This window comes from Chanodichthys erythropterus, chromosome 4, assembly GCF_024489055.1.
Source record: "Chanodichthys erythropterus isolate Z2021 chromosome 4, ASM2448905v1, whole genome shotgun sequence".
NCBI lineage: Eukaryota > Metazoa > Chordata > Actinopteri > Cypriniformes > Xenocyprididae > Chanodichthys > Chanodichthys erythropterus.
The window spans coordinates 849,507-863,522 of NC_090224.1; the positions used below are offsets into that span (position 1 = coordinate 849,507).

Genomic DNA, 14,016 nt, shown 5'->3' on the forward strand with positions numbered 1-14,016 from the left:
GGGCTGGAGTGAGAGAGTGGGCTGAAGGGCTAAAGGACAGAGCAGTGAAAGGAGGGGTTCACAAAATGTTTTCTCAGATGATAGAGGACAGACATACATTTGTCGACAAGAACTTTCACTGGGCAGACTCAAAACAGGCAGAGGAGGTGGGCGTGGGAGGCAGGGCGGGAACACAAACTCTAACAATTTGGTGCTGAGTGAAGAAACAGGCTAGTTGCAGGAAAGCAAAACAGGTAGAAAACACTCATTCTCCCTACCAGTGCTCTTTCTGCCTTTATTGAGGGGGTAGAGCTCCACGTCATCAAAACTACACCAGCAGTACTGGTGACTGACATTGTTGACAGCTCAGTCCTTCAATGACTGACGTTTTTGCACCTGGTTGAACGATTCGTTGGGCACGGGCTCAGGGATGATCTTTAACTCAGTTTTGCTCACTGGCGCTGCTATCGTGGTGGGCTCCAGCTCCACATCATGCGGTGGGCTCAGGCTGGTCTGTTTCTCTCCTCACTCTCCCCAATGTTGTAGGGGGATCTACACTGCAACAACACCCAATCGACGTATTTCTTAAAGTTCGCTTCTCTGGGCAGGCGTGCACAGAATGATGATTCAAAACCCACCCGGAAAAATACACAGAGACTGTAATCATCAATGTGAACGATGGGGACCAGGTCTAAATACCTCTGCAAATGGGCCTCAAGGGACAGATCCCCCTGGATAAGGAGGAGCATTTTCGCTGTAGCTATATCCATCTTGATGTAAGTTCAGCAGTATAGTTTTTATTAAACAAAGAACTTAAAAACAACACTTGCTTTGAAACGAGAACAAAACAACCAGGCATATAGCGACGAGAAAGCAAAGACACTCGGAACCTGTGGCAAGCCAATCAGACCATTACTGACTGCAAGCCCCTGCCACAGGCCTGTGATGATGACACATCCAGATGATCCAGATGATGACACTCCCAGATGCACTCAACCTTTTTTATTTATGGTTTGAGTTGCAGAATAACACACATCCACAAAAACTTCCCACACCTATGAACGACAAGGCGCTCTGTCTGTATCCAGCCGAAGTAAGGAAGACCCTATCTTGGACTACGCAAGGCTGCAGGTCCTGACAACCTACCTGGCCGTGTACTGAGAGACTGTGCTGCACAGCTGACAAATGTCCTAACAGATATCTTCAACATCTCGCTGAGCCAGGCAGTCGTCCCCATGTGTCTCAAGTCCACAACTATTCAACACAATCCCTGGCTGAATGGTGTGGTGCTATCAACCTGTCCCTCAATGTGAAGAAGACACAGAAGGTTGTGATGGACTTCAGAAGAAACTCTACTGAACACCTCCCACTAACTATCAGCAGCTCAACTGTGGAGAGAGTCAGCAGCACTAAATTCCTGGGGGTGCACATCACAGAGGATCTCAGCTGGACCACCAACACCACATCACTCTCCATGAAGGCACAACAGGGCCTACACTTTCTCTACCAGCTGAAAAGAGCAAGTCTCTCTCCACCCATCCTCACAACATTCTACAGAGGAACCATTGAGACTCTGCTGACCAGCTGCATCACTGGTATGGGTATGGGAACTGTAGCACCACAGACCGCAAGACCCTCCAGCGGAAAGTGAACTCAGCTGCAAAGATCATCTGTGTCCCTCTCCCTTCCATCCTGGACATTTTCCTAGCACAATGTTCCAGAAAGCCAACAGTATCGTGAAGGACCTTACCCACCCCTCTCACAGTCTCTTCCAGCTCCTACCATCAGGAAGACGGTATCGGAGCACCAGGGCCCGCTCCACCAGACTGCTCAACAGCTTTTTCCCCCCAGAGAGCCCTGAACTCAAATCACTCTGCCCCCCTCTGAAAAATGGAATTTAAAGTTATTTATTTATTTATTTTTCAACAATGTTACTATCTCTGTATCTGTACATTATGTACACTGGATGTGTTTGTAGATTCTAGTACTCCTTCACATTCATGTGTACTTATATGATTCATAAATATTAAAATGATATTTTTTTTTTTTTTTTTTTTTACATTTTTGTAATGCAAATTAGATAAGATAGAATGCAAATAGACAGACTATTATTTAAAATGTAAGTCAGGGGTGCACAGTCTGCTAGAGATCTATCCTTGTGGAGTTAACATCTAACCTGCTCTAATGCACAGAGTCACAGGATTTTTCTCTTTCAAAATGAGAGGCTGGAGGACATGTGAAAATGAGAATAGCACTGCATGTGAGACACACTGAACACTGGAATTATTGCAATACACCTGGCTAATGTGCACTTTCTTCAACAGTGTTACATTAAGACAATGTCCTGGACATCTGTATGGAATGTATGAAGTTCAGAGGTTTGGTATCACTGTCTACAAAATGTCTCATTGCATTACACAGAAAGAAAGTTAATATCAGAACAGTTATGAGAGATGGCTGATAAAAATCCCAAACACCATATCAGCAAAGATAATACATTACGCTGTATGAATAGAGGGCTTCTGAGGACATTTCCTTTAATACATTTTTAAACATATTGACGTGATTGATCGGTTGTCACACAGAAATGTGGTGTGTATGACCTTTACCTTGCATCTGCAGAAAGATCGAACAATATTGGGTTTTTTCTTTGTTTCTTTGTGCCAGAAAAACATGAGTATTTTTATGTTTCTGAAGCTTTAATGATGCAACTAAAAGTGCCTCTCTCTTCTGTTTTGTTTCTAATCAGTCAACAGCACATTCATGCCAAGCTTATGTTTTCAATCTGGCGCACCTGCTGTGAATCTCTGGTGCGTTTTTCCTCCTGGGACCTGCTTTTGTCCTCTATAGAGGATTTTTCTTTTCTTTTTTTTTTTTTTTTTGGTGAATTTGTCTGTGACCATACATGCCACATTTTTAAAACCACATGCCTGGTGAATTCTAATGTGGGCATCCTGGGCTTTCTTCAGGTTTAGCTACACAGGTTTTTTTTTTTTTTTTTTTTTTTAAATGTCTGCCCAGCCCAATTTATAGAAAGACAATAGGCATATTAGTTTATCATTTATTATTTGATTGATTGTCATGTTCTTGTAAATATCAAAGTCTCAACATTCTGGGACTCACCCCCCATAAAAAATATGCACAGTTTTGTTGTTGTTCATATTCATAATATTGTTCATATTTGATACATCAGGCTTTTATGGCTCATATAGTATGATAATGAGAATATGAAACTCATACTTAAGGAAGAAAAACACCTCAATTTTATACAGAGGCCTAAACTGAGCAAAAATATGCAATTTGAGGCAATTTTTGATATTTATATGGACAAAAAGAAAGATGAAATTCCAAAGCTTGTAATGTAAATGATTGAGAACTTTATAACGGTTTAGAAGTTACTTAAATAAATTGCATATAAATGTCATTATCTCCAATAATATGTCTTAGTAAGATATTTAAATGCTTAGTTTTATGATCAAAGCTCTGCAGTTTTAAAACATATAATACAATGCAATACAATCATGATTGAGAGATGAACAAATAAACGTTCCTCTAGAGCCTAATGATCAAATTTGATACCCAAATTTTAAATGACTTTTCTAAAAAAATTACGTATGGATAATAAAGTAAACCGAAGTTGCTGCAGTCCAGTAAGTTTTCATTTTGAAATATCACTAACAATTTCAAAGATATTCTTGTTTACTTTATAAAAATCAGTAAAGACTTCACAGCAAAAAGACATGTGAACCACGAGCTGAAGGTGGATGTTTTTACAATTATACTAAAAGGCATTATTTATACTATTAGGCATTATTACTTTTTAACTCATTAAAAAGTACAAAATAAACTAATCAGATGACAAAAGGCATGTAGTAGATTGTGTTCAACAGGTTTTACAGCAAAGTTTTGATTATGTTGATAATTTAGAGGCCTTGGAAACTCAAATATGATACTGTAGGCATTATAGGGTTAATAACTAAGCCCTGGTGCAGCAGTTGCATGTATATGATATTTGTGCAAAATTCATAATTCATGTTTACTTCATGCAAAAAAAAAAAAGTCTTTGGCTGAGACTCACAAAGTCTGGGTTTAGTTTGAGGCTGGATAGCATTCGTATGCATACACACTGTATAATGCAGCATAAATGATGGATGCTTACTTACATCAACTGAAATGCTTATGAGGAAGCCTGAATGAACATAAAACAAACCCTCTTATTTACTCTTCAGCTAACTGCAGGTAATTATTGTGCGGCAAAGTTACATCCAGCCTCCATTTCCCCCAAAGCCTGAATTTGCAGTCACAGTGCATTTTTCTTCTACCCGTTTGTATCTGTGTCAGACTCACCCCTATAGGCTGGAAGATAAGACCATCAACTTCATGGCTGACCTGCGAGGTGAAACTGCCCTCCAGGAGCTGTGAACAAAGCAAAAGACAATGAGAATGTATAATGTGTATGTGGCATAAAAAACATGTAGCCTGTGGGCAAAGAAAATCACCAGGAAAGAGGACAAGACAGCTAAATATCAGTTAGAAAAAGAAAAAAAAACCTTCCAGGTAAAGTTTCCAAAACAGATTTCCTCAAACACAGGTAGCGCAGTCCCAAATTCACACTACTGAGCCAGAAGTTGACATGTCAAACTGCTTCCAGAAACACAGTCATGTTTTAGTCTTGTTAGTCTTTTAGAGAAAATCAACATATGAGCAGCTTACTGCTTACATATGAAATGTTCGAAACACAAATTAAGATTTTCTGTCCCTCCATCGAAAGTCTATTCCACCCAAATTCTAACACACAAAAAGTTCATAGAGAGATTGTAAAAGTAATTCATTTGAATCGAGCGGTTTAAGTCCTCTCAAGTCTTACCAATCATTCTGAAGATAAACAATCACTTTAAACAATGAACAGATTTTAATTTAAGCTTTTATTCACATATAAACATCAATCAATTCACATAGTGCACATCAAATATGTTAAAAGGAAGCTGTATTGTGATTGATTGGTGCGCAAGAATCATCGAGGTTTTTTCCCATGCGTCAAGCAAGTATGGTTGAGCTTTTATTTACCATTTGAGTGCCTCATGTTGATCAATGTTTATATGTGAATAAAAGCCTAAATCAAATCTGTTCATTATATAAAGCCATGATTTATGAAATGTCAAAAAACTTATTGAGGTGTCAAATTTTTGGGTGAGTGGACTTTCAATGGAGGTACAAAAAATCTCTTGGGTTTCATCAAATGTTAATTTTTTTAAGAAGATGAACAAAAGTCTTATGGGTTTGCAATGACGTGAGGGTGAGCATGGGTGAATGAACCCTTTAAATGTTCCAGAAAAAATTCAACATGAGCCTGGATACTGAATAAGAGAAATGTATACAAGGACTATTTGATCCACTTGGAGTTGATACAATGACAGGCATCATTTAATCTGTACTGATGAATCAACAGTAACACCAGAAACACGTATAATAAAGTCCATTTTGACTTTGAGGAACATCCTTGAGAAATGGCGTCTAATATTGTATGTAAACAATACATTATAAAAGGGAAGTGTACAGAAATAAAAAATGCATATCTCAAACAACAGAAAGTACAGTGTGAAATTGAGCGAGTGGGCGGCAGAGCTCTCAGATTTAACATTTTCATTAGCGTGACCCTGTCTATAGAGCAGCTGCCATAAATGAATTCCTTTCTAATAAATGTTTCAAGACCATGAGCCTGTCTGTGTTTAAACGTATTTCTGCCATCAATGTTCGCTTCATAACTCAGACAAGGTCTCCCACCCTGATATCACACTGAACTGAACATTGTTCAATAGAAAAACTCTCGACTTCTTTCATTTACGATAATCTGTCCTCGGCTGAACGTGCCACTCTATGACCTTACCAATAATCCACAGGGACTTTGTTATATTAGCATAGCACACAGGGTTACAGCAGCAGAGCCTTAACAGAGAGTTTCTCTCCAAGACTCAAATGAAGCCGACCCTCCACTCCACATTAGCTGCTTTATTTTCTCGTTTAATCTCTCAGAAACACGGCTGCTCTGCTGTTGAAAGAGCCTTGGATGGTGTATTAAAATTCTAGTCAGTCAGGCAGTCTGCAGCAAACAACATCGTTCATGCCTAATACAACTCAGCCTCAAAGCTCAGAGGAGCAGCAGCCCTCTCCATACTAGCCTCTACCTGCAGTATTCACAGTCTGTTCTGGTAAGTGGCTAAGGAGCTTTTCCATAACTGACCCTGTTTAATGAGGACATTACCACTTAATGAGATCATTAACTCCCGCTAAACTCTTTCAAAGTCGTATGTGAGATGAAAGGTTTGCTGTGAGCAGTGCAAATGTGTGGGAAGACTCTGAAACACTGAGGAACAGGTTGTTCATCACTGCGCTCTTAAAATTTCCATCACAGATGAGCCTCTTTCTTTCTTTGGTTCTCTTTTTTGTTTCTTCTTTCTTTTAGGTTGTTCTTTCTTTATCCTTTCTTCATTTATTCTACCAACTTTTTCGTTTTTTTTAAATCTTTTCTGTTGTTCACTTTCATTGTCATTTTTCAAATTTTTTGTTCACTCGTTTTCTTTTGATTCTTTTTTATACATTTCTAAACCCTTTTCAAGGTCCGATCCATTCTTTTTGTTCTTTCTCTTTTGTTAATTGTTATCTTCATTGATTTCTTCTTTTTAATGAACTTTTTTTAATTTAATCATTAATTTATTTATTGGTCTCACTCTCATTCTCTCATTCAAGGGTTTCTTTTGGTCATTTGTTATCCTTCATTCATTCCTTTTTGTTCTTACTCATTTACAGTGTTTGAAGAATTATTAGGCATGTTGATTTTCTGATCATATTTTTTTCCAGGCACATCTTAATTCCAAACCACATTAATCTTAATAACTACTTTTAATTTTGTACTTAAAGGATTAGTTCACTTTCAAATTAAACTTTCCTGATAATTTACTCACCCATGATGACTCATGTCATCCAAGATAATAAGTTAATGTCTTTCTTTCTTCAGTCGAAAAGAATTTAAGATTTTTGATGAAAACATTCCAGGATTTTTCTCCATATAGTGGACTTCAATGGAGCCCAAACGGTTGAAGGTTAAAATTACTCAATTACAAAGTTTCATTGCAGCTTCAAAACGTTCTACATGATCCCAGACGAGGAGTAGGGGTCTTATCTAAAGAAACCATCGCTCATTTTCTAATAATAATAATAATAATAATAATAATAATAATAATAATAATAATAATATATAAGTTTTAACAATAAATGCTCATCTTGAACTAGCTCTCTTCTTCTCTATTTGAATTCCGGCAGTTTACTGTTAAAACATATATATATACACACACACACACACACACACACACACACACACACACACACACATTATATATATATATATATATATATATATAAATAAATAAAATGAGCGATGGTTCCTTTAGATAAGACCTTTATTTCTGGTCTGGGATCGCTGTAAACTGTAATTTTGATCTTCAACCGTTTGGGCTCCATTGAAGTCCACTATATGGAGAAAAATCCTGGAATGTTATCATCAAAAACCTTCATTTCTTTTCGACTGAAGAAAGACATGAACATCTTGGATGACATGGGGGTGAGTAAATTATCAGGAAATTTTTAATTTTAAAGTGAACTAATCCTTTAATCATTTATAAGTGATATATAATTGTTCATGAAGGCTGGAAATGAAAAACGCCTTATATCCAGGTGTGCATACTTGAAGGTAAAATGAGCCAAAAAAAAAGAAAAAAGAAAAAAAGATTTAACTCAGATGAAATAGGTCAAAAATTAGTAAATGCCCATGAGAAGAATGCAATACTAATGCAACACTAGAAATGGCAGTTAAGGCATGACCATTGGACAGTGAAATGCTCTTTGGGTCAGCAGGGTCAGACAAAACAGATGGAAAAGAAAAGACACATATTAACGGCAAAAGAATTAAGAATTAAGGTGAAGAATTAAGTGTGAAACCACTTAAACCAGAAAGCCTTTAGTCTCCAGCATCACCGTTTTCCAGAAGTGCAAGGTGTCAGGATCTCAGAGACTTGGGTTAGATAAAGAATCCTAAAAAATGACCCCCACTTAATAAGAATCACAAGCTGAAGGGTTGTAAAATACATTTTATTTGTGTTCTCTTTCTTGTTCTTTTTCCATTGTTTTTTTTTTATGTGTTCTTTTAATTTTGGTTCATTTTGTTCTTTCTTTCATTATTTCATTCTTACTTTCATTACTTTGTTCTTTCGTTATTTCATTCTATCTTTCTTTATTTTGTTTGTTCTAGGGCTGCACAATATGGGTTAAACTGACAATCATGATTATTTTGCTCAAAATTATATTCACGATTATTTATCACGATTATTCTATCAAAAAGGGTAATGTAGTTATGGCCATTTTGCACGTTCTTTACCAACCTACACTTCACCCAAAAGGCCTGTAGGTGGCACACCGACTTCATTTAACCAGCTATGATAACTTCGTTAGATGGTAAATCAATACAAAAAACATGGTTTTGGTGAGCACTTTGTAATCTGTATTCATATTAGATTTTTAAACCAACACAATTCATTTTCAAATGAGACAAACCACAGATTCAGACTGCCCTGCAAATTCGTAAATGATATATAAATGTCCCTGGCTAGGGACATTCTAAAATGCTTAAAGGGATAGTTCACCCAAAAATGAAAATTTGATGTTTATCTGCTTACCCCCAGGGCATCCAAGATGTAGAGGACTTTTTTTCTTCAGTCGAACGCAAATTATGATTTTTAACTGCAACCGCTGCCGTCTGTCAGTCAAATAATAGCAGTGATTGGGAACTTGAACAATAAGAGTCGAAAAAACTTCCATAGACAAATCCAAAAATCCAAATCCCTGCGGCTCGTGACGGCACATTGATGAACTAAGACACGAAACGATCGGTTTGTGCGAGAAACCGAACAGTATTTATATAATTTTTTACCTCTAATACACCACTATGTCCAACTGTGTTCAGCTTCCGGCTAGTGAGGTCTGATCGCGCTCTGACAACGGAAGTGATGTCTCGCACTCATTGAAGTATATGGGCGAGACATCACTTCCGTCATCACAACGCGTTTTTTGACCTCACTAACAGGAAGCTGAACGAAGTTGGACATAGTGGTGTATTAGAGGTAAAAATTATATAAATAATGTTCAGTTTCTTGCACAAACCGATCGTTTTTTCGACTCTTATTGTTCAAGTTCCCAATCACTGCTATTATTTGACTGACAGACGGCAGCGGTTGCAGTTAAAAATCATAATTTGCGTTCGACTGAAGAAAAAAAGTTACCTACATCTTGGATGCACTGGGGGTAAGCAGATAAACATCAAATTTTCATTTTTGGGTGAACTATCCCTTTAATGTGAAAAACGCTTAACGTGGCTTAATGTACTAAGACAGTGATATTAAAAGACCGTAAACATCATCATAAACCATACCGTATAGCAAAGCAGATGAGCCCAGAATATGAACGTTTAATTACACGTTAAGTGTTTTCCTCCCATAGAAAACAGTTAAAGAAAAAGCTTAAAGTCACTTGATGTAGCCTAAGTGATAGTAAATGGTCAAATTCTGCACTGCACAAACCAATTTTTCTGTATAGTATGCTTTATTAGTATAGTGCAGGGGTACTCAACAGGCGGCCCGCGGGCCGCATCCGGCCCGTCAGCATTAAATTTGTGGCCCGCATCATGCTACATATAAATGTATATTTAATTATAATTTGCGTCCAAAATTAGCGTGAATATTATTTATTTATTTTTTTTACACATACACAAGGGTAGGCGTACAGTGCGCGTGACACTGTAATCATCAGCAGAGAACGCGTATAGTGTAGGCTACACGCGCAGCACAGTTTTTCTAACCGCAAAGAACAATATAAACTGAAGGCACTTTGCACGCGCGCATTGAATAGTTTTTGCACTAATTTAGTTTGTCCACAAGGTGTCAGCACTGAAACGGGCTGTTGTTTCAGTCTGAAAAGAAACGGATAAGACGGAACAAGAGTAACAACCCTATGGTAACAACAAACACAATAGCCGACCGTGTTGAAGAGCGCTTGTTTGAGGGGATTAAAAGATACCAGCAACTCTAATTTAAACAAGTACAAAGACATTTTATTGTAACTATTTGAGCGAAAAAGACTAGACAAGCATGAATCTCTCTAGTGCGCATGTGTCGAGCACTTTGTGTTCGTGAACGCCACCAAAGGCTCGAGACTGTGCGCGCAAGTAAAAAACAAAGTAACCTTATTTTTCCATGATGAAATGCAGTTGACATTCCTCAAACTTTGCAATGTGTAAGTTGCCGAGCATCATGAAAAACAAACCTTTTATTCTTAATGTCAATGTGTTATAAACAGAAAGCAAGCAGCTCTCCCATTACAGATCTGTCATCACATCATTGAGCTCACGGAGAATATCTGATTTAACGTGTTTACAACATTGGTTATAGTTAGATAATTCATGAGATTGTGATTGAACATTAAAAAAAAAAGAAAAAAAGATTTTTGGATTCTTACCAAATTAAAAGGTAATAATAATATAAATAATAAAACGTTTATTCTCTGAGTATAAATAGGTGCTATAAAAAGTGTTAAAAAGGTGCAATGGAGTATAAAAAGACTATAAAAAAGTGCAATGTTTTCGTTTTACGGACAAACTCTTATCAGCCAGTGAACAGCCAGACCTTAAATTTCTTGTGAATAGAAATGAAATAAGGATGAATAAAGAAAGAATAAGGATTTCTTTTCATCAGTTCTTGTTTTTCTTTATGCATTTGTACATTAAGAATACAGCAAGACAAGCTATTAATCCTTTTTTTAAATGCCATTCATCATGTTAAGTGACACTTTAAAAAGGACACCATACTATTAAGACTTAGCTAGATAATAAACTGCACTTTTAGTAAATAAACAGTAAAACTACAAATATTGTCTTAAGTAGGCCTAAAAAGTCTTACGATCCAACTTGTGGCCCTTCGCGTTTCATTTGGTTGAAATGCGGCCCTCTTGGCCTCTGAACTTGAGTACCCCTGGTATAGTGTTTACTAAGTTTGGTCTTTTAATGTCACTTAGTAAATTAAGCCACGTTAAGCTTTTTCACGTGAAGCATTTTCATGTTAAGCGCTTTAGAACGTCCCAGTGTCCGGATCATTTTAAACAGATTAACATTATGAAAACTGGTAAAACTTTTAGGAACTTAAAATATAACACCAAATCTTATTTCCAATTATTCAAAATATGTTCATTTTCCCCACTGAATTGTCACATTGGTTGCAAAAGTGCATTCTGCAAACAGTAAGGTGGAGATCATGTTGCATTTGTTGAAATTTATCGCTAAAGATTTGATCATGGCAGATTTAGTCACACAAATAGTACAAGTGGCTTGTGAAGAAACAAAGTTATTCCAAACATTCATTATTTTTTTTAGTTTGTGATGTTGTTCTTTCCATGTTTCTATCGTTCTTTCCTTGTTTCTTTCTTTCCACTAAGCCTTTAGAACTACTGTGCTAGCAGGTATACAAACCAGAGGCAAAGCTATGGGTGCAGGGCCCTGGTGGGCATGGGCCCACCCAATCAATAGTTGGTAATTTTCCAAATTAATCATCAATTAGGCATTTTTCCTCTCCCTATAGGTGCATATCGTCCACTAGTCAAAATGAAATGTTAAATAGGATTTGTCAGTTTCTGTTAGTCCCATCTTTACGACGCACAGTTGTAAAATTTGTAATAGTAAGATTTGCGTGTTTGTGGAGTTGAATTTGAAAATGGCAACGCAAATATCAATCAGCTGGTACTTTAAAAAGCCTCAACTGGTTATCAAAATTGTACAGCTGCAAGAAACCAAGGCTAGAAATAATTCCTTTAATATGTACTGACAGAGATTATGATGAGTTCATCTTTGTTTTTAACCAGAAGTTCTGTTTCAACTTTTTATTCGAGATTTAGCTAGATTTTGAAAGTCAGTTTTAATATAATTCCGCTGTTGAAATGATTTGTACAGCCAATGTGATTGTACTTAAAGTCCCCCTGAAATCAGAATTTAAGTTTTTTAGCTTGTAGTATTAATATGTTAGCCTTAAGGTTATGAATAAGCTGGTGTGTTCCAAAACCCATGGATCATGGATCATGGATTTTCATGACATCACATTGCACTTCAGTTTCTCATCAAATCTTGTGTCCAATCAAATGCTCTCTAGAATCTGAAGTCCCATCCCTCCTACACTATAAACAGATGCTGAAGCTGCAGTTGAAATCGATCATTTGTTCACACATTTACTATAGAATCTATATGGTGAATGGCACATGAAGCAATATATACAGAATAGGGAACGATTCAGACAGGGTAAATATGCTTTCAATTGACGCAAATGAAGTCCGTTTTCAGCAGTGCCAGCAGCGCGAGTAGTCTGCTCCGGTCCAGAGACACGAGAGCACAGAGCGGATCATATGCGTGAGTTGGCGCAGACCACAAACGTATTGAACCCATTTGAATTCTGCACAGAATGCTGTATTTTAAAGCGATATTGAGAAGATTGGGAGAAGAAATATTAGAGATTAGAAGGAAACCAAAGCTTTACCGAGCTCAGTGGCTCTGGCCGAGCTGTGATATAAATGAAATGCTGTTGGCTATTTTTTTTTTAAAAATGGGCAGGGCTGTTCGATATATTCCTGTTTCAGTTGAAATTACATCAACGCATTGAATAATGCTGCACATTCCAAGACACTTCAGTGGACCTTTAATTTAAAGCAGCAATTTTTTTCAAGTTAAAATAAGTGGAATTTTTACAGTATTTTTTTTAATAGGTTGTTAATATTTGCTGTTTTGAAACTTTGAACTTGAAACTGTGATGCATTATATTTGTTCTTGGTAATTTGGCATGCAGTTTTCATACTTTTGTTTTATGAAGGCCCACCCCTTTGAACATTTTTAATACAAACAGCACACTTTTAAACAATTCTGCATTCTGAAAAGGGGAAAAAAAATGCTTTCACTTCCTCTATTCCCTCCCTATTCTAGCTTATGCTGATCTATGAGCACTGTCTGAAACTTGCATTGTGAGCACTTGTCTATTGCTTCTTCACAATGATTCAATTGTTGTATTCCTCACTTGTAAGTCACTTTGGATAAAAGTGTGTGCAAAATGAATAAATGTAAAATTGGTCACTCGCATGATACACTTTTGAAGGGTTGTTGTGCAATTACTTTAGCAGACAATTGTGACAATCACATAACTGACAATCATGTGTTTAATAACAGCAGTAGCCAATCGTGTGACTTGAAAATCGTCTGTTATTGCAGTGGCCAATAACGTCACTGACTGCAAAAGCACATGCACAAGGATTCTGCATCAATGCAGGAGTGGTATTGATGGACCACTAAAAACTATAGGATATCTTTTACTCAAATATATTAATTATTTTTGATGATATAAAACATAATATATAGCAACATTAAGCAGGATGTTAACTACAGGTAAGTTAGTAACTTGAAGTACAAATGTGACTGGTTTAAAGGCCAGGAAATTACAATATTTGTTATTGTAAAAAATATCATTATTTGATGTTACACATTTCATTTAATTTCATCATTAAATATGCGCCAATTCAGGCTGTGCGGCCCCTTTAAATCTCGTGCTCCCCTCCCCCGGAGCTCGCGCTTGCCTTAACCAGCATAAACAAAGTTCACACAGCTAAAATGACCCTCAAAATGGATCTTTACAAAGCGTTCGTCATGAAGCATGTCTAATCGCATAAGTTTGGATGTATACATTTGATTCTGAATGAGTTTGATAGTGCTCCATAGCTAAAGCTAACATTACACACTGTTGGAGAGATTTATAAAGAATGAAGTTGTGTTTATGAATTATACAGACTGCAAGTGTTTAAAAATGAAAATGACGACAGTCTTGTCTCTGTGAATATAGTAATAAACGATGGTAACTTTAACCACATTTAACAGTACATTAGCAACATGCTAACAAAACATTTAGA

The 14,016-nt window shown here is 36.8% G+C and overlaps 1 protein-coding gene across 2 annotated transcripts in view; it reads right to left on the reverse strand.

Annotated features, from left to right (window-relative positions):
- Positions 1-14,016, reverse strand: part of rngtt (RNA guanylyltransferase and 5'-phosphatase) — a 152,893-nt gene that overhangs the window by 50,826 nt on the left and 88,051 nt on the right. For both annotated transcript variants that reach the window (XM_067383569.1, XM_067383570.1), the window contains one exon: positions 4,327-4,395. In XM_067383569.1, the coding sequence (XP_067239670.1) occupies positions 4,327-4,395 (69 nt within the window). The remainder of the gene's footprint in view (positions 1-4,326; positions 4,396-14,016) is intronic.